The sequence below is a fragment of the Rhamphochromis longiceps genome, linkage group LG3 (assembly GCF_057381845.1).
Source record: "Rhamphochromis longiceps isolate RC_006_pf linkage group LG3, R_longiceps_female_GT1.1, whole genome shotgun sequence".
In the NCBI taxonomy this organism is placed as follows: Eukaryota; Metazoa; Chordata; class Actinopteri; order Cichliformes; family Cichlidae; genus Rhamphochromis; species Rhamphochromis longiceps.
Genome location: NC_140559.1, coordinates 43,897,270 through 43,919,029, shown reverse-complemented (window position 1 = coordinate 43,919,029; position 21,760 = coordinate 43,897,270). Strand labels below are relative to the sequence as shown.

At 39.2% G+C, this 21,760-nt stretch overlaps 3 protein-coding genes across 3 annotated transcripts; 1 reads left to right on the top strand and 2 right to left on the bottom strand.

Annotated features, from left to right (window-relative positions):
* Nucleotides 1-1,741: 1,741 nt before the first annotated feature.
* Nucleotides 1,742-7,424, bottom strand: fis1 (fission, mitochondrial 1). Its single transcript, XM_085399298.1, has 5 exons — nt 7,298-7,424; nt 6,567-6,699; nt 3,887-3,963; nt 2,605-2,710; nt 1,742-2,518 (listed from the first exon to the last, which is right to left on the bottom strand). The coding sequence occupies exons 1-5, from the start codon at nt 7,340-7,342 to the stop codon at nt 2,415-2,417; spliced, it is 465 nt and encodes a 154-aa protein (XP_085255424.1). The 5' UTR covers nt 7,343-7,424; the 3' UTR covers nt 1,742-2,414.
* A 64-nt stretch (nt 7,425-7,488) lies between these two features.
* On the bottom strand, nt 7,489-10,604 carry LOC146674964 (cytidine deaminase). Its single transcript, XM_085399303.1, has 5 exons — nt 10,408-10,604; nt 10,203-10,319; nt 8,876-8,987; nt 8,744-8,801; nt 7,489-7,755 (listed from the first exon to the last, which is right to left on the bottom strand). Exons 1-5 carry the CDS (start codon nt 10,412-10,414, stop codon nt 7,642-7,644), a joined length of 408 nt encoding a protein of 135 aa, XP_085255429.1. The 5' UTR covers nt 10,415-10,604; the 3' UTR covers nt 7,489-7,641.
* Nucleotides 10,605-12,248: 1,644 nt separating this feature from the next.
* tm4sf5 (transmembrane 4 L six family member 5) lies at nt 12,249-20,595 on the top strand. The gene is made up of 5 exons (XM_085402444.1): nt 12,249-12,810; nt 13,828-13,908; nt 15,571-15,713; nt 18,073-18,265; nt 20,238-20,595. The coding sequence occupies exons 1-5, from the start codon at nt 12,637-12,639 to the stop codon at nt 20,253-20,255; spliced, it is 609 nt and encodes a 202-aa protein (XP_085258570.1). The 5' UTR covers nt 12,249-12,636; the 3' UTR covers nt 20,256-20,595.
* Nucleotides 20,596-21,760: the final 1,165 nt, after the last annotated feature.

Sequence of the window (21,760 nt, the reverse complement as noted above, 5' to 3'; positions counted from 1 at the left end):
TTTTTTTAAATTAATGTGTTCTTGAATATGGGACTTTGCAGGAGTGCCGGTCTTCTTTCATATTTTCAATATATTATCGGTTGATTGATTCGGTAATTTAAAAAAAAATCAGCTGAAAAAGTATTTAATATGTGAAGCTAAAATTTCACAGCAATTTTCATTTTAATGCAAATCAGAGTTTGGTTGATTTAAGACGGTGTTGTGACTTAAATGCTGTAGCCTACTGAAAATCTCTTGCCGTGTTAAACAAAAGAGCTCTTGGAAATGGAATTTTTTTGACACCTATGCAACACCAGTCCCATAAATCTATAAAATAGAATGACATCTTGCTCTCATCTCAATAAAGCCCTGACAGTTTTGATGGAGCACAAACAGGTCCTTTATATAACCCCGCGAGCAGCTTGGGTGCAGAAGAACACCGAGCTTTACATAGATTCTGTTGACTGATGCGCCAAAGGGTGAAGCAGGAAGGAAAATCTGACACGGAGCCTGTTGTGGACTTCAGGTGTTAATACTGAGGGACGTGTGAACATAAATATGCCTTGTGGTAATAAGGAGTTCGGGAGCTAAATGCGTTCAAGTTCATTTGGTGTGTGAGGAAGCTTGCGTGCGCGCGCTCCCGCTCTTTAACAAACCAGTCAGGTGGACCGGGAATCGTCAGGGGAGCGAGCCGGTGACTCGTCGGGACCTACAGCTTTGACACCGCGCTCACAGCTGCTGTGTTCACCGTGTTTGTTGATCTGATGTGTGTTATGCGTGGCAGTGATGGGAACACCACTGCGCAATATCGCATATGTCAGATTATCGGTTCATTATCAAATAGCAAACGAATAAAAAGATTATACATACATATTAAACAGGTTCTAAAGTAAATATGAAAATAGCTTCAAAAGTATATAACATGTTTTTAAAGTTGCGTTCAATTTTATAAAAGGATTTTAAACAATTTTGAGTCATTTGTAGATTAATTTAATTATTTGATTCAAGTACTTTGATTCATTTACTCTATTTAATTTGTAAAATATGTGTACACACACACACACACACACACATAGAAAAATATTTAGTATACACATCCAGAAATGCATATACTATTATATATTGTACATATATTTATTAGTTTCAGATGTAGCCATTCTTGTATTTTGCACAACTCTGTTGCTTGTGAAGCTCGCACACAAGAATTTCACTCACATGTGCTGTACCAATGTACCTGCACATGTGATGTGACAATAAAAGTGATTTGATTTGATTTGAAAAAAAGTATTATTATTTTCTTTTTTAAAGCACAGCAGTGCAGTCACTGCTTGAGGTTCTTGGTCTAAATGCCGTTTAGATCCTTTCTGCGTGGATTTCTCTGCGAGGGCAATCCAGCTTCTTCCCACAGACATAGGTGTTAGATAACTGGTGATTGTGTGCTGTTTGTGGATGTCAGGTGAATAAAAGGCTTCAACGTACAATTAAAATGTGACTTGTGAATACATATCCCAAACAACATAGGCTAATTATGCTAACTATGTAAAATTCAGATTTTGACTTTTCTTAATTTCATTTCATTACAATGTATTTATCCATATAAATACATTGCTCAATGTTTTAATATCTTCTTATTATAATGAGGACTCCATGTAATCAAATGCTTATTTGTGCTACTTGTGCTGCAAAAGAATTTAAAGTATAGCTTTTACTCCACAGTAGTGTGTGTGTTACTCTGAGATATCAAAAGCATACAACACAAATCTCTCATTTGAAAATCATTTTATTAATAGAGATGGAAAACAACCCATTAATATTAATGTTAGGAAATGCTTTTTACGCAACATAAAACAGTTTAATTTCCATTATAAGAGCTGCATCCCTTTAAGAAACTGCATGTCCAGAGTAAATGCAAACATCTGCTCACTGCCTCCTCAGCAGCAGCAGCAGAAGTATGGCAGTCACCGAGACGTCACCATCAAACAAATGATTCTCTTCCCTCATTACAGGATTACAAGCTTCACTTTCCGCTTCATCAGTAACACTTTCTGTAACGCTTCAAAAATCAATGCAACGAACAACAACTGAAGCAAAATCATGCATCTGGACAAATTTTCTTTTTACAAGCTGTAAATATTTGGGCTGAAGTGCACAGTATAAAAATTATATAAGGGTTAAACAACACGTCTCCTATTCTAGTTTGTTTAAACGACAAATGAGGAAGTGACAGGTTATTAGTGTGTCAACAAATGTATGTACGACGATTTTCACCCCTGTTACAGCTGGCAATATTCAAATCTTTTAAATAACGCAGTTTAATTTCACCCTCAAATCAGAATTCTACGTCTTCCAAGCTTTTAGTACAAAAGCTTTATTTTTATGCAGGCTGGTCAGTGTGTGAGTCCAGAAAAACATCCACGTTCCCACTCACACCCAAGTTAGGATTTGGCAGCTCCTTTTGACACGGCCAAGCCGATGAGGCCCGCTAAGCCGGCCACGCCAAGGCCGATTCCCCCGACAATCGCCATGCCGACAAGGCCATCTAGATATCAAGAGGTAAAAGGTCAGGATGTAGTTTTCAAAACACAAGCGCTTTTATTATGAAACCATTTAGTGCCTCTTTCTTACCTTTCTTTAAAGCCTTGTCGATGAGCTTCTCCATCTCCAGAGCCTGCTTGTTCCCCGGCTCGTTCTTTAGGAGAATGCGGATATACTTGAGAGCTTTTTCATATTCCTGGAGGGAGAAGAGAAAGTCTAGTTTATGGAAGTCCTTCCAAAAGCAGCTCTCATCACTCGACAGCCACCCCTGTAACACCTCCAAGCGGCTATCTAAATTAATGGGGAGATAGAGCCATGGCAGTAATTGCTGTGGTCAGTGGGACTTTGCTCCATAATAAAGGGTCTAAAAAGGTTTTTTTTTTCTCCGCCTGCTATCCACATCCAGGTTACACAACGCTCCTCCATTGAATGTGCCGCTATGTGCATATAAGTATTGTACAGCACTTTGGTCTACCAGGTGTGTTTTTAAAGTGCTATATAAATAAATAAATGATGATGATGATGATGATGATGATCGACGTCATCCCTCCAGATCACTCGAAACAAATGCTGATTCATGTAACGGATATGGCAAACCAAGGATACCAATAAGTGTGCTTATCTGCGTCTTTTTATGTCCACCACACAGTTCAAACGGTCATGAAGCTCTCACTGCATGCCTGTGATTGGTTCGTTTGTTTACCGCTTCAGCTGCTGATTGGCTCGTTGGGAATGCGGGCAGGGTAACCGCCAGCTTCAGTGGCAAAACTTTTCCACAGATTCATTAAATGGCATGTCTCTCTGGCATCATTAAAAAGGACATTTTTATTCACGCAGGAAAGCATGAAAGAAATCCATCATGTGTTGAAGATCGTCAGGTAAAAGGCGTTCATGTACACTCATTGTGCAAAAGGTAACACGGAAGAGACAGAGTTCATTGTGACCTGCAGACTTTGAAGGTCTGATTAGTTATCTTCCAAGTACGGTGAGTGGGAGGTCAGAGAGGAGCACATTATGGTACTGAAATACAAGTGAGGACATTTCTTTTACAGAGAACTGGGTGTGTTAAGGAAACATTTTCCTATTAGTGTATGTAACCATGCCTCAGCAGTACTTTAGGATTAGACCAATTAGAAAAACCCTCGGTAAATGCGAACCAATGAGTAAGATGACATGCTTTTAGGGAGGAGCAGGAAGTAAGAGGTAAAGTCAGAGAGAGAAATATTTTGCGCTGTCTGTCAGATTTGACCTTTGCCCTCTCTCTTATCTGAAGCTCAAAAGCAGCGTGATACAAAAGCAGAGATTTCTGCAGGTCTGTTTCTTCATTTTGTCTCCCATAAACCTGAACTGAGAAGAAACAGGTGCCACTCACTTTGAGTCTGTAGTTGGCCACTGCAAGGTAGAACAAAAAGTCCCGGGAGTCGTCCTTTGATGCTTTCTGAACCAGTTCTACGAGAAAAACAAACAAACAAACAAACAAACAAACAAACAAACAAACACACGATTCAAACCAGGAAAGCTGAAAACACACTGAAGCCACAAAGTCACAAGTTACAAGAATAATCACTGTGCAGGTAATGGAGCTGGCTGTGCTGAGCTTTTCCAGTGACGCAGCGCCAGTGCCTAATCCAAAACCAGTTCCACCCATTTATACAGAAAGAAAAAGACCACAAAATTGCTGGTTCCAAAGTTGGAGACGCTGACCTCAGCGACCGCAGGAGGAGCTGCCGCAATGACTCACTGATGACACTCATCATTATCATTATTATTTTTTTTTTTATAAGAAAGGAGAGGAAAAAAACAACAACAACCAAAAAAAGAAAAAGAAAAATCAAACAAAAAGACAGTAGGAAACCACAGCAACAACCAACATGAGCATCAGTAACAGTAAATAAAAATATTGAATGTTACTGAGCAGCATACAGTGCTAATAATGCATAAAATGTTAAGAGGCAACAGCCGAGAGTGAGCCAGTACACACCCGAGCACCGAGAACCATCAGTGCACCAGCAGGCGGGGGCACCAGCAGGCGGGGGCACCAGCAGGCTGGGGCACCAGCCACTGGCAGGGAGTGTGGGGGGGAGATGTTCTGAGAGAGGTGGAGTCTAAGACCCGACACAAACATGCATTCCCACCCTCAAAGACACATATGAAAATACTCACACACTCACCCAACATGGAGACACACAGACCTGTACGCACACACACTCACCCAGCTCCGGGCTCCAGGACCCCGCAGGGGCAATCCAGCAGCAACTTAGACTCTGATGGTCACCGCAGCTTAGACTGTACAATCCTTTTATTTGCATTGCTTGTCATTTCAATACCTTATCGTTAACAGCTGAAACAACACTTAAATCAATAGACTCATTACTTACAAAAAAAAGAAAAAACCTCCACAAAAATTCTTGATTAAAAGTTATTCCCATTTGAAGATTGGAATATTTTTGCTGTGTTGATGACAAATCCCTGAGTTTTAATAATGTTAAAAATTGACTGTTTTATGTATAAGATTTTACATGGACATGCCAACCTCCTTTATTTATTAGTGCAAGCACAGACTGTGGGTTTAGCACTAGGGCCACCACTAGAGGGGGCTGTGAAGTAATTTATAGGTTCACTAAATTTGGACAAAATGTGCTGTTACTACTCAAAATACTAACCAATTAAGAGTCTATCAATGGGAATAACAGAGCGCTCAACTTATCACACATTTAAGGCTCAGCTTAAACAACAGCTGAAACTAAACCAGCTCTGTTCCCACTTTTAACTTATCTTATCTTAACTTATCAAGTCTTTGTTTACTGTAAAGTTTTGAAGTGACCTGCCTGGGCTCACAGTTTCCATCTCACACTTTTTGTATACCGATGTCCATTAACAATGTAGTTAAATAACTACTTAAAAACAAAAACAACGACAAAAACCAAACAAAAGATTAAACTATTAGTTTGAAACAGTCCATAGCGTACCAACTTTATTCATAAAGCACTTTAAAAACAGTCGTAGAAGACACCGAGTGCTGTACATAAAAATGAAATTAAAATGAAGTGAAGACAGTACCACTAAAAACTGCAATAAAATAAAAACAAGCAAGTATAAAACAATAAAAACAAGCAGAGATGTATGTCACATGCTGGGTAGAAAGTCAGAGAATATAAATGTGCTTTAACATGGGTTTTTGAAATGGACACGTAGCTGACTGTCTAATGTGAAAAGGCAATTTATCCACATAGGAACAACAAGTCAGATGACCAGAGAGCTTGGACAGGAGGGTGGGAATAAAGACAGGCCTAGACCATTTAAGGATTTAAAACAAATACAAGAACTTGGGCTCTAGAGTGCACAGGCAGCCAGAATAGGTGTAATGTGCCCACAGCACAGCACAGCAGCATTCTGCACCAATATCGAGTCGACAGGGAAGAGTAACTCTAACATTAAGGGCATTACAATAATCAAGCTGAGACATAATAAAAGTAGCTATTACAGTCTCCAGATGAAAGGACAGGTGTCCCCTTTGCCAGTTTTCTTAAATGAAAGAAGCTGTACTTAACTACTGCAGCAATATACATGCTCATGTTGAACTGTGGGCTGGTTCTCAAAAAAGTCCAAACTGAATAAGTACAGCACCAGCACTGCGTCAGCGGAAAAGAGTCATCAGGAAACCTATAACAAGTCTACAATCCAAGGACATTTCTATAATTTTAGTTACTACAGTTACATTATTTTGTGGTGCAAGGGAAAGCTCTGGTTAATTTTACGAGTTGATAACCAGCTTCCTGTAACCGTTTATCCTGCTTCCCAAAGTTAGGATAAGTGAATCCTGATAGCTGAAAGAAATCCTAGCTATGTTGAACTCGCTTTGTAGTACAGGGCCCAGGTTATGTGTTCAGCATCAGTTGCGATGGTGATTTAACGAGGTAAAAAGGAAGCTACTTTGATGACTCAAGCTATCTGGATTTTCAGTACACCGCAAGGGGCACTTGCAACAATCCTGTTAGCCAACAGAAAAGTAATAACATTATAAGTACATAAGGCACAGTGGGTGGACTTACCCTCCAAAAGTACAATCCCCTTCTTGATATCCTGTGAGTATTTACTCCTGATCAAACACCAAGCATACTCAAACTTTGTTTCTTTGGAGACAGCACCCTTCGCCAGCTCGCTGTTATATTTCTTCTCAAATTTCTGGAATTATAAAAATAGGCAAAAATGACCGGTTTCATAGTCGAAGGAGCTTGCAAAGAAAAGCGTCTGGACTTCTTTAAGTTGCTTGAAGACGTTTCACCTCTCATCCGAGAAGCTTCTTCAGTTCTAAGGTCAAATGGTGGGGAGTCCCAGATTTATACCTAAAATTTATACCTGGTTTCATATTTTATTATTATTTATTCATTTACAGAAAAAGTCACTTCGATTGTGTTTATATTAGCAGATGCCCTGACCCTTCCTCAGTATTGTTTGTTGTGTATCCACGAGGAACAATTACAATGTTCAGCTATTGAGCAGGTTAGTTCACAAAGTAAAGTCTAACATCACTGCCAAACTACATTAGCCATAAACTGTTTTATTAGTCGAAACTACGATAACACAGTGTCCGGATGTTCACTCATGATGATTAGCACGAGCTAGCTACGTGACGCGACTAAGTGCGTGTCGACATGTCACATTTCTCCCGAGTACCAACGTTTATCGACTGACAGACGCCGTGGGGCGACAGGAAAAGTCGCTCATATGCTAAATGTGTGTTTTAATCCCAAGGAAGAAGTTTAATAACGTGAAAACTTACTAGAAGGTCTTCAGGAGCCACCACATCACTCAGTACAGCCTCCATGTTTCCGGAAACGAATTTAAGACACGCCCAGCGTGGTCACATGACAGACACATAAACGTCATCGTGAGATCTCTCTGGTAACGCCTCGCTTGCGTAACAAAAAAACATCAGACGTTTAAACAATAAGCTTTATTGTTTATGGGTAGCTTGGCATCACATTTATATTTATTTATCGTAAAATAACTTCAAAGATGATAGAAGTCTACAGGCTGTTTTATTTTTATTTATTATTTATTTAATTATTTAATTTTGCTATGTCACTGTAAGATCAGCTGAAGAAGGATCTCACTGAGGTTTCATCAGTTCTTAGCTAGATGTGATGGGGAAAAGGCTAAAGGCAACAGTTCACTGAGGCTGGTTTCTTTGTAAGAGCCGTCTGGCTTGGTCAAGTATACAGTCCAGTCTGATCCAAACTGTGAAACACACAGAGAGAAAGCAAAAAAGATATAAAAATATCAGCAAGCAAGGTTTAAAATGGGTCATTTCCAAAATTATAATTTATTCCTAACATAAAGTATTTCAAAGCCCAGGCAAGACTCAACTGGAATAAAATATCATTGGACTGGATTAAATGGCGAGTCTAACAATAATGGGTCATCTTTAACAAAATAAAGTTCATGCATTATATTTCTAAAAGCTACATGTATGTAAAGCATGAGGTTTAGAGTGGTTTGTGTTTTTAATTTTGATTAAAATGGTCTATTGGATTACAGAAAACATCCCTTCTAATCACACTGTAAACATCAGCAGGAAGATCACAAGTCAGCAACAACAAAGTATAACCCAACATTGAGAATCACAAGTGGTGGGAAAGGGGCGAGACATGCTCAGTGATGTATCATTGGTGAATGCGCCTTACTAACATCGGGCTGGAGCTACAGGGTGCCACGTTTATGAATGTCGCGTGTCCAGAGGTCTTTTATACCTTGCAGTATAACTCTGCTGAACAAATCCAGGTGACACATGATATGATGTGGTATGATATGGGTGTCACTCGCACATATTCGTACATATTTGATCTTCATCAATTTTACTGCAGCACTTTCTTGTTGTTACTGTCTTTGATGTCTGTAAGTGTGACGCCTCCAGTTCCCCAAAGGTACAATTTTAATTTCTGAAAGGACACATAATAAATCTAATCTAATCTTAAATGTTTATGACAATATTTTAGGAGGAGAAAATATGCTTTTTTTTGCTGATACAAAGTGCCCTTCACTGTAGCAAAGCTATAACACTTTACTGTTCTAGTTTAACAAGCCTGTAAAATGCAGCTTCTCCTGCTGGAAGACACACAGCTACTTATCACTGTAGATGTGTTTTACAGGGAAGGATGAATATGGGTTCCTGGATTCCTGGGTTACTTTCCTAGATGGGAAAAAATCCTTAGAGACACCTCCTCACCTCCATGAGGACCTGTCGGCACGCTCCGCATGGTCCAACAAAGCGGTCTTTGATGTCACTGCATAGAGGAGAGGACAGGATGAGCGCTCGGGAATATGTTGCAACGTGCTTTGTTGAGACTGAGTGTCTTACCATGTCACGGCGATGGCGCTGAACTGTGTGTGGCCCTCCACCACAGCTCTCTGGATGGCAGTCCGCTCGGCACACACCGTCAGTCCATAAGATGCATTCTCCACATTGCAGCCTGGAACCCTAACAATACTTAGACCCTGGGCTCTTTTACAGTGCTCTACTGGGAGGCATCGTAAAATCACATTTGATATCTCCGGCTTTTGAAAAGCAATCATACTTTGTGAGGTGTACATTTGGGTCTGACTGTTTTACTGCCTTCTCTTGGTAAGTCAAAATCTGTGATTCGTAAATTGTTTTATAAATAAAGTCTGCCGAAACTATTAAAATATATAAAAAGAATTACGATAGGAAATTGCCTCTGTCAGTTTTATTTACTTTCTATAGAGATCACATTAATGTATTATAACTTCTGCATGCCGTTTTTACTACTGAACCATGTTACAGACAACAGAGTAGAATAGAATAGAATAGAATAGACTAGAATAGCAATATCCTTTATTGTTTCTCATTGGGGAAATTCACAGCCAAGTTAAGCTCAGTGCCAGATGAGATCAAAGCGGATTGGATAAATTAAAGTTTATAGGTTTATTCCACGAAATGAAAGTTTCACTGCAGCAGCACATGAGCACATCTGCATTATGAGGAGCTACAAAATCCTGCGCAACAAACAAACGATAACATTTACTGCAGTGCAATATACACGAGCATGTATATTAATTGTGAGTATGAGGTTATAGATAAACACAAATTCACATATTAGAAGAACAGTCAAATAAAAGTGAAAATTGAATAATGTTATATAGTGAGTAGTATCGGTGGAAGAGTACTTGGGTTCATTTACTGTCGTTAAGAACATAGACCATTGAGTGCACACTAGAAATAAAATTCAGTGCACTGACTTGCAATCGAATCAGCCTAAGTAAACAAATCTAAATATCAAAACCTAAAATGTATACATGTGAGCATATAAGAAAAATGCTTATATACATGTGATAATTAAGAAAAGCACAGGATCTTAGAAATGAATAAATATTGTATCTGGTTTTTGTTGCTTGATTAAAAAAACCAGTGCATTAGTACACGAGAAGCATACGAGTACTATAACTGCTGTTGCTGTTGTGCTGTGGTTTTATCACAACATTTAATCTGCAGATAAACTAATAAGCACATAAAAAGCATACTGGCCCCTGAAATGAAGCCACCGTTAATTGCACTTAAGGACAGTAGCCTGCTTGCTTAATTGCACTTTCAGCCATTACTTAATATTACGGTATCTATGACAACCACACTTTATGAGCTTGCAAAACGCACTCCTGTCTGTTATTACCTGTGATTATGGCGCCATCTGCTGTCAGCACGGCCGCACCGACAGGGAAGCGGCTGTATGGACAGTAAGCCTTGTCCCGAGCCTGCAGGCACTTTGAAACGAGCTCCTTTACTTGATCTGCGCATGACAGGCAACAAACCTGTGTGAGCTGTGATTAAACAAATGACCCCCGAGGCTGCTGAGACTCCGTGAGGGGTGCACTTGCCTGTCATTGTAGCTGAAGACGCTTCTGGATTATGTCACCTTATCCAACTACGCTGTTCCGTGACAAAGAAATAAACTATGGTAATGCAAGTGGCTTTTAATTCAGGTCTGCCGACGGCTGCCGGGGGGTCGCGAAACTACGAGGTTTTGTGACAGCTGTTTACCGTTCACGTTATTGGCTGGCAGGGGTGCAGCGTCATCGACCAGACTGGGACCGTTATATCAGGACTGCAGAGGACCTGGCTTTTGGCAACTTTCTCGCGAGAAAAGTGGGATGAGAATCATTTAAATTTTTAATCAGACAAAGTAAAACACTCGGAGGTTCTACATCACCAGAAAGTGTGAATAAAGCTGCTGTGGTGTAAGGCAGAGCGGGGCATGTTTACTGGTTTTAATGCTCGGACATATTTAAGGCATCCAAACTGAACAGATGGAAGAAGAGGCAAAGATTTGTTGTTTCCTCTATTGTTCATCTGTGTTTCCTACATACTTAGAAATAAAGTCATCAAGAAATTTCCTAAATTCCATGAGTGGGTTAAACCATCACAATGATTTGAACAAGCATCTCTATATTCAAAGCTCTCCGTGCCAGAGGCTATCATTGTAGTGCAGAGCTGTTCAGTGAACCACACCGCTGCACTGGCTCACACGTTTGTTCATTAAAAAGAACACAGTCACTTGCTAAAAGTACAAATTCTGCTTCCGTGGGTCTCTTATACACGTTGCTCCTGTGCGAATTACATTTGCTATGCAGTCCAGTGTTTTCTAAAGAGATGTGGTGGCGGTTTAATGCACAGTCATAGTTGCTGGCAGGTACTCAACGCTTCACATTATTATAATTTGTTTTATTATTATTTTTTAATTCCAAAACAAGTTCTTCTGCTCTAGACTAATATCTAAATATTAAAGCTTCCAGTTTGGATTTAGAAGACAGACACTCTTTCTACTTTCTTTTTTGATACAGCTTATAGTTACTGCTGGATTAGGTGACCCTGAATGCTGCTGGAGGTTTCTTTCTGTTAAAAGGGATTTTTAACAGGAATATAAATAAAACTGCACTGAAATTGAATAGATTGCTTTTAGTGAAAAATTATTTGCTCATTTTGAATGAGACACGTTTGTGGCATGAACTCACAAATATTTATGCCCACGTTAAGTAATTTGATTACATGAAAAAAAAATGTCCCTGTAAATTTTGTTATTTAAGTACAATGGAAAGATTTAAATGGAAATTTACGTCATTGGTACACAGTGAATTTACAACGAGCACTTTTCATTAATGATTAATTATTGCAAAAATAAATCAAGCTTTGATTTGTATTTGTCAGCTGCATTTTATTCAGAATTATTGCTCATGTTTATGAGGGCAAATAGTCTTTTTATAGTGACATGTTTATCAGTGTGGTGGATCGTCGTCATGCAGCACAGTGCGTAGAGGTGATTCAGTGCTTTCTTGAGAGACAGAGAATTGTAAATGTGTCAGCAGTTCCTGGGCTCCTCTGTCATACATGCTGCATTTTGAAATTCACAAAATATTTTCGGTGGGTGGCAGGTCTGAGATGGATTCAGGCCTTTTTGGCATCATCCTTCCCCGAGAACCCCCTAGGTACCATCACAGGTGATGGAGTTTGACCTGATACTTTCATAGTTGAGAGTCCACGCAGTCATTTCTAGTAAACATTTTTGTCTTCTCTCTTTTTTTATATGCTGTCCAAACTCTGAGCCCAAGGGATCTGGACATTTAGTACTGTTTCTGAGCGACTGAATGAGTGATTGATTCATCAGGTGCATGGAAAAAAATCATACACATACACAGCCCCCCCCCCCCCCCCCCCCCCCCCCCCCCCACCTTTCCATGTAGTCTATCAGTGGTTCACTTTTTTTTCTGGTTAACTTTACATTACAAATATAAGTCTCTACCTCAAGACTTCTCATCTTTATCTAAGACGTGTGAGGAGACGCCCAGCTCTGACATCAGAGATCGGGAGCACCCACGCCAACATCTGGCCTTTGTTCCCTCTCTGTTCCCCGCTGTAACAGTCACTGCTTGTATTTGAGTTTCGTGGCGTGAGCCGCCACAGGTGATCTCCTCTCTCTCGCTCTCTTTCGCTCTCTCTTTCTCTCTCGTTCAACTCCTCTTTTTGGTTTCCTGCACTTTTCACCGACTTCCTCTTGAGAGGGGAGTCAGATCCACAGAGCAGCCAAGTGAAAGAAAAAAGAAGCTTAAGCCATGTGTTGTACAGGAAAGTGCGCCCGCCTGGTGGGCCTGATCCTGCTGCCTTCAGCCTTCATCTGCATCATCTCCAACCTGCTGCTCTTCTTCCCCGACGGGAAGCAACTGAAGACCAGCGAGATCTCCACCGAGGTCTGGCTCATGGGGGGGCTCCTCGGAGGAGGCCTGATTGTGAGTAAACCAGTTCCACGCAGAGAGTCTGGTGAAATGTTTTATTGCTCATTTTTATTGGGTTTTTCAGCCATTACGTTTCGTAGTGTAAACTAGTAAAGTTAAACTGCTTACGTTTATTGAGTTTTATTGAGAATTACTACTGCATGATCCTTTTTAGATTAGCATAGAGTTTTGTTAGAGCATTTTTATTAATAGTACACGCCTCTTTGTCTCTATCAGCCTATTAGTGGTTTGGGGTTCAGCGTGATGTTATTATTTGACTTGTCATATGTAAAACCTGTAAAAGCAGCACCTTTAACAATGGTTAAGGATTATTTTATAGAGGGGTTATGACTCACTGAGTAAACATTTTTAATTCTAGCTCAGCTTATGTGTACATAGAACATGCTTTAGATACCAAAACATTGAAGAAGAATGTAAATGTAAGTCATTCTGAAAATAAATAATGAATGTAACCAAATCACACCACTCATATAAAAGATCTTTAATAATAAAATAAATAAATTCACTTAAATTACTAAAGTATTTATGTTGCTATAATAGAGATAGAAATGTTGTAGCGTTTACATTAATTTGCCAGCTTTCATTACTTTAGTTTCCTTAATGCTATTAAAGAAGCTAAAGTAGTTAAATTGTATTACACTTCCCTTATTAAAGGGGACTATCTTGACATTGTGTGAGCTATCACTATCAATAAATAATTCATAAATATTTAATCTTTTGTGCTTCAGTATAACATTTTAGTTCAGACCAGGAAGTCTGATCCCTTTCGTCTAACTTTGGGATGTCGCTGCCTGCTGGGTAAACCTTGATGCAGGATTTACAAATATTTGGTTTGATAGATAAGCGAACATACACACACACACAATTGTGCACATGCGCACACACAAATAAGTATGTAACCTGTGGGTGGACCCAAAGAAATAGAAAAAAAAAAGTTTTTTGAGAGAATTCATCAACAACAAAAACTGTTTTTTGATAGCAGATGTAATGTTTCGTCTCTGCACCTGTCAGATGCTGTGTCCGAGCTGTTCAGCTATCAGGGCCGGGGGCAAGGGTTGCTGTGGACAAGGTTGCTGTGGCAACCGCTGCCGGGTGAGTGAAATCATTTGAAAGATTTATTGCATTTCCATGTTACACAATACTGTGGTGTGTGGGGGACTGCACTGATAATGATGTGTAATAAAAGGTATATAAAAGTCCAAAGGACAAACTTTAGTGCATGATCATTAATGTGCCCACATGCTCTGTTTGAGGTGCGCCCGACAAAGACAATCATTAGTACTTCAAACAATAAGTATTTAAAGTTTTGCTGAAGATGTTTTGCAGAAGTACAGCTCTTTATCTGAATTCCAGATCCTCACTTCTCTTTGATTATTAGGAACTACGTCGCTAATTACAGAAGTGAGGAGCCATTAAGTCTGAATAACCAGACAGCAATTTTTAAAAATATGCACTGCTTCGACTTTTAGCATCTTAGGTCATTGACACTTAGAAAGAAAAAGGGAAATAAAAAAATTATGTTTGCATTGAAAGGCTGCTAACGTTGAAGGCAGTACGATCCTCTGGGTTAATTATATGCACTGAGACCATAAATGGCTAACTTTGAGTAAGCGTAGGCAGAAAGCCACTGTGTGTATGAGCTGTCCATGTGATCGCTGTCCAGTAACACATCACAGACGTGCATTTTGCCATTCCTTTTTATTTTGGGTAGATAACCTTGCAGTGATATCAACAACAGTACATAAAGGGGTTAGTAAATTCATCAGATCACCTGTCATAAAAACAAGAAAACACAAATATTGATTTTTAATGCAAAAAACTTGATTAAAGCTACAAATGATATTTTTATTTATCGGGGAAATACGCATTAGATTTTTATATTAGCAAGTAATCAAAACTGGCTGTTTAAAATTCCTGGATAACAAAATTACTTATATTTTAGCATTAAAAATGTTGTTTTCATTAAAGAGCTTCTTCATACTGGTGGATTAACCGTTACAGGCACTATAACAGAAACTTTTTTTAATGTTATTACCAACACTGTTAATTTAGGGCAACTGCAGCCTAAACCTTACACTGGTTGGCAGTTTAATACATTTTTAAGCACTGTTTATATTTTACATATTGGATAAAAGCCATAAAACATGATATCAGTTAATTAGTAACCTAATAATGATTCTACAGGGGATAAAATAAACTTTTGTGTTTAGCTTTACTCTATGTCGACCTGCTTATTTATTATTAAAAGAAAGCTCCATGATGCTTGAGTTGATAATGTTTTAGTTTTAGGGCCTGATTATTTATATTTTTGCATGTTTTCAGAAAAAAAAGTTAAAATAACAAAAAAGGAAATCACTTTTCTCTTTGAAATAGAAGTTAAGCAACACAAGTTCTCTCTTTTCCAAGCCCTGTTCATGGACTTTTTTTTAAAAACCCCAATATGGAAACCAAAACCCTTAACAGTAAATATTTAGGTTATATATATATATGTATGTATATTGTATACTTCATATAACTTCTGTCTCCTACAGTGATTCATGGCTCCTTCCATTTGTTTTCCACATTAAGTTTGAGTAAAATTAACATGAACTTGTCCCAGAAAAATGAAAAAAAGAAAGAAAGAAATGATGAATGACAGCAAAGAGATCACCTAAAAAAATCTCTCTAAAGAACAAACATACTTGTACAGTTACAATAATTCGTAATCTCTTGCACGAGTGAAAAAACACCTAAATGTTCTCATCTTTCTTTTAGATGTTCAGCTCGGTCATATCCTCCGCCATCGGCGTTCTTGGAGGGATTTACTGCACCAGTGTCGCCTCAGCTGGGTTGGCTGTTGGACCCAAGTGCCAGGTGGAAAGTGGCGAATGGGAGTACCCCTTTAAAGACACGGGCACGTGAGTGTCCCACCTTCATCATTATATTTTTAAATGTACTTTTTGATAAGCACTGAAACAGCAGATTGAGCCAGTAATTATAGTCTTGACTGATACCCTTCAGGCAGATAAAATATATACATTTCCTTTTTCAGTTATTCTTCTTTTCTCTTAAGTTATATTTAACTGCTTTAGCTTTCTTTGAGAAGCACCAAAATATATAATCATTACTGTATTAGTTTTCTTCCTTTGGTTGGTTTTGTTAGAGTTTGGCACAGAGTATCACCCTATCCCTAACATCCCCCTCTGTCACACCAACCCTCTAACATGTCCTCTGAGGTCTTCCTCTTTTCCTCCTGCCTGATGACTGCATCTTCATCTTCCTTTGTGCAGTATATCCACTATCCCTCCAATGTACAGCTCAGCTTCCTGTCTTTTTATCAGTGCCACCTTCTCTACGTCACCTTCCCCTTTCAGCCCTATCCTGCAATACTCTTAAAGTCCAGTAGGTGGCACAGCGAGCCAGTATGTTCCATCAGTGTTTCTTGACCCTTTTAAACATTTGCAATATTCATCGATACTCAGACGGAATTAAAAGGGTTACATAAGCATCCACCCAAAGCAGGTGATAAAGGCCCATCATGCAATCGGGACAACTGTTAATAAATATGAGCTTGTTGTTAATATTCAGGCTTGTCTGTTATGACAGCAGTTTAAAGGGCAAACCAAGAAAAACAAGTCTGATTACACAATACATGTTGGGTTATTAACATGTGACCTGGGCTTGTCCTTCCTCCAGAAAACTTTAAGTTCCTCTTTCTCGTTTCTGTTCTGTCAACTGTCGATTTTTAGCCCAAACTATTTTGCTGTTTAATATTTCTAACGGTGCTGAAAGGATGATATGAAAAACAAGAAGTGATTCTCTCAGATCATAAGACGTGCTCTATATCTGCTGCGAGGAAGGAGGCTGGGAAAGATGCCTTTGTGTTTGCTGTCTGTGTCACTATGAATAGGCTGCGATAAGATATCAAATTGAGGAAACAAAATTTTCAGAATTCTAGATTGCAAAAAGGGAAATGATTCATTTACGATCAGTGTATTTTGGTTTACTTCGTTGTCTTGTAATGTACTCTGTACTTCTGTGATGCTGTTTAGAGGAAAGGAAAGCTTTAACCTTCAACAGCCTTTAAATAAAGTTTGAAGATGTCACATATAAATATTTACTGCCTGCAGAGTAAACGCTGATCAAGCACTGTCCTGCAGTGATAGTGTTTAATGTGAAAGGGAATTTCAAGAAAAGACACTGCAGGATGTTGATCAATGAAAAACTTTAACTAATATAAATTCGCCCCATGAGCAGCTGTCACAAAGAGAGAAATCAGGGACATAACCTTACTTTTGCATGTTCAGACTGTGCAAGTTGGACATTGTGACTCATTTTCAGTTTACTGAACAGCTGTTTACTGCTGTTCTTGGTAATCTGTATTGGCTTATTTTTTTTTTTAACCTGTTTTTTTTAGCTGTTGAGCCTGTAACAAAATGCAGTCCTGTGAAAAACCCAAGCTCAAAGCCTCTTCCCGTAAAAAGAGCATCCCAGCACTACTTAGGGTTGCAAAGCTGCATCTGAACAAGCCACAAGACTTCTGGAACAATGTCCTTCAGACAGATGAGACCAAATTTGCTATGTTTGGACATAATGCACCATGTTACATTTGGTAAAAACCAAACACAGCATATAAACAGAAACACCTCATACCAGCTGTCGGCTGGTCACTGGACCTGAGCAGCTTACATTTGTTGATCCAGCCAGGTCCTATTAGGCCCTGTGAAATATTTTTTTTACATGATTGTAGCAATAATGAAATAATGTTCTAAAATATCAAATTATATCATATCTAATCTTCGATTTTTCAAACAAACAAGATGTTCGTGAGATGTTGAGCTGCGGCACAGACTTGTTTTTTCTTGCCTGGACTGGATTAACCTGTTTCCAGACTTTGTGTTGATTTAAGGGGATGTGAGAGCATATCAGCAAGAAAGAAAATATATATTATTTCTCAAAGAAGCTTGAAGAAGCTTGAAGAAGCTTCTCGGATGAGAGGTGAAACGTCTTCAAGTAACCTAAAGAAGTCCAGACGCTTTTCTTCGCAAGCTCCTTTGACTATATTATTTCTCAGAAGTATTCCTTTAATATTTATGTAAATAAGTAAGGTTGAAAAGTTTTACAACTCGCTTGCTTTCTCCACCTCACACTTTTTTCTCCTTCTCTTCCACCATCACCGCCTTTTCTTCACTTCCCCATCTCCATCCATATTTTCATTAATGCTGTTAGTATGAGCTCTGGTCACTGCTTATGCTCCACTGCTCCTCTCCTTCACAGGGGCAATGGGAGCTACCTTGTAAACCAGGATATGTGGACTACATGTGTGCACCCTAAAAACATAGTGCTGTGGAACATCGTTCTGTTCTCCATCCTGCTGGCCATGGGCTTGCTGCAGATTGTGCTCTGCGGCCTCCAGGCCATCAACGGCTGTTTGGGATGCATCTGCGGAGACTGTCGGGACAGCAAAGACGTAAGTGAACGAATCCTAAACCTCTGCCTGAGCTGGGCGAGGGTAGAGGAATTCCTTCGAATCACTTGAGTGTATTTGTGAGTCTCAGAGGTCAGACGTTCGAGGCAGTAAAATTGTAAACAGTTTATTCAAACATGAGCGTCGTAGTGACGACTCACTAATGTGCTGTAGCTGGTTTGGTTGCTGGAACTGAGTCGGCTCTTCTCGGCAACTCCATTTATGGCCGTTGGCCATTTTGTACTTCCAGACTGAATTTCTTTAGAGCTGTTGGATTGCGGGTCATGACTTCCATCCAGCCTGTCAGTGATTACAAAAACAAGTTTTGTAGTTTGGATCCTGTGTTGATAGGAAAAGGGCTCCCAGTGGGGACGGAAACAGCACTAATTTAAAGGAATTTTTAAGCATTTTGGGAAACAAGGTCTAAAAAAATCTATGCTTTGTATTATTAAACTAATTTAGACTGCAGACTGTATAAAAGCTCTAGGAAAAGAAAAAGTGAAGCCAGTGTATATGTGCCCTAACCCTTAATACCTCTAACAACCAGCAGGGGGCGACTCCTCTGGTTGCACAAAGAAATCATATTATAAAGAAAATGTACCTTTTTTATGCTTGTTTTATTTTTTTCAATTAATAATAATTTTTTATAAATGATGTTCCTGTGTAGGGTAAAATAGCTGATAAAGCAGGTTGTGATTCAGAGCACGAGCGTCAGATATTCAGGAAAGAAAACAAAATTGTAAATTAACAAAAACTTTCTGGTTTATAATTACAAGTCAGTCTGTACAATGAGATTACAGAATTTTTTCTTCACTGTAAGCTGGGTTTGACACAGAGAATAGGTGCTCAAGCTCCTACCATGTGGGAACAGCAGGCACCACGGGCCCTCTGGTTCTCAGTCACACCCGCCTCTCGCTTGTTTAGTGCTATGTCGTTCTAAAAGATACTTCAAGGAGTGAGCACATTATACACTTTGTTTCAGGGCTGTGTTCAGCAGACAAATTAATTTCACAGTAGTGCACATTGCATTATTTCACGAACGTAAACCATCCTCACATCCAATTGTAATTACAAATGATTTCAAAAACAGCCAAAATGCAAAACTCGAGTGCAAAAATGGTCGTCTAACTATCTGGTAACCTTTTCAATGTATCTTTTTACAGAGCAGTTTATGGCTGATGTACAAATTGAATGACTGATCGATTGATATGAGACATAATGTGCCATTTGTAGTTTTCAGTTGCTGTGAACAGGATCTTCATACTTTTGCGCAGAGCCGAGCTAATTTTTATCTCTTGTTTGTCTTTAGTCGTTATGCAATCTGAAACCTCTGCTTGTTTGTGTTTGTAGTGCAAATTCACAAATAAGCACATTTTTCCAAAAGTGCAATGAGTGCATGTAACATAAAAATCCAAACTTGCACAAAGAAATCTAAAGCTAAAACACCAAACTCAACAATAAAAGGTTAGTTTAAACAAAAACCTTTAAGGTCATAAAAACATTCCCATGTCTCAGATATTTCAGATAACATTTTCCAATACCTTCCTCTTGATGCAGCAGCTAAAAGAATTACTAAAAATATACATGATGTAAAAGCAGTGACAGATTTCTTTCCATGAAGGTGCAATAAGTAAACCAGCAGCTTGACAGAAAACAAGGTCAAAATTCATAAACACCAACATGAACTGTACGAACGACAAGACAAATCCACACGCTAAAGATTAAGCTCACATTTAGCGCATGGTTAAACATCTACTGATGACCTGCGTCCTTCTACTTATCTTTAGACATTATATCCAAAGTATGCAGCAATGTGGAAACTTGTCCACAACATCCACATTCACATGTGAACTGTATCATCAGATGTCTACATATTAACACGGTTCTCCAGTTTATTAACACCCCTGTTAGTCATTTGAGAGCCGGCGTCCTGTCCGATATGTCAACTGAACATGTGATGTTTGTCCTGCTGCAGGATGAAAGCGGACTGTAAGGGCGAAGAAGACAATCCTGCTGTGACCGGCCTCCAAAAGGGCCCCCATGCTTTTCTCCATTGGTGCCACTTCTGTGAAGAAGCTCATCGACTCGCTTTTCTTTCCTCTTTCCTGAATGTGTCAGAACCGAACTCCATTATTTTGTGAATTGCAATCTTCTTGTTTGTATCTCCCAACTTAATTCCTTTAACTGAAATAATTTATGAAATAAGGAGTAATTCCTGTGCTGAGGACTCAACGCAGGACGGATATGAATAAATAGTAAATAACTGTTTGATGTGGGCTTACACTGTATACCAGGCAAATGTGAAAATGTGATCAAAGCTTTAAAAAATAAAGGCAGCATATTTTTAAATTACGCTGGATTTGCTCTTCGTTACGCAGCAGCGCTCAACACTTCATCTAGAGGAGTGCTGCTTTACTAAGCCTCATTATCAGTAAGAGATTGTTTCAGAAAGGTGTCAGACCCCATGGTTGAGTACTTTTAAACCACGCCATCGCTATTACAAAGACTTTAAGACATTTCGTCTAACAACAACTTGTGCACGAGCCTATGGCACTACATTTATCACCAATCTGGTGGCTGTTGCCAATCTGAACTGTAATAATGGTTCCCTGCTATGATTATAACCCACAACCAAATTATGAGCTATTACACAGAACATACACAAGCCTTTAGACACCCTGTGTGTGGGGCATTGCTACAGCAGATACAGCTCTCACAGCAGCATTAACACATATTTCAGGACGCAAACATCTATATACGCACAGTAATATAAAGATGTTACTTGGACGTGCTGGTTGTGAATTCTGTGCCTGAGATGACCGTATCAGTAACATCCATCATCTGCAACATCATGCGGATCCAAATGAAGAATAAAAGGTGGATCAACCTCAACCTCAACCTCAACCATCAACCTGTGTGTGAAATGGGCATCCACAGCAGCATCACATATAGATCACAGATCCACTGTAACCTGTTACTCATCATCTGACTCCAGCTCTGTGTCCATGACCGTGTGTTTGTTTTTTATACAAGTGTCAGTGGAAGTGTTGCTGTACCTGCATGTCCAACACCACAGCAGCTGTTGCCTTTGCCTGTCTCTACTGTATCCTCTGCACTTTTGTTACTATGAGCTATTTGTGCCAGATGTTTTCTTTAATCTCTTTGGCCTTTAAAATGTGCATCTAACCCCTACCCCCCCCCCCCCCCCCCCAAAAAAAAAAACAACAACAACTACTTAAATGTGTTAAAGGTGCATATGTTTTTTCCCTCCAGAGTCAAATTCAGAGGGTAGTTATTTTATAAAACTGGAGAGTATTAGTTATGTGGCATCCTTCCCACACAGTGGCATCTCCCTCGCTTTACAGGGCTGAACTGTGACTCTGTCGAACATAAGAATCAGTTGCCAAAGACTCAAGTCTGGTCCAAAGAATAACTTTGGAAAATGTGAACAAAGGATAAATTTTAACTGTATTTTCACAGGTTTTACAGCACTTCTAC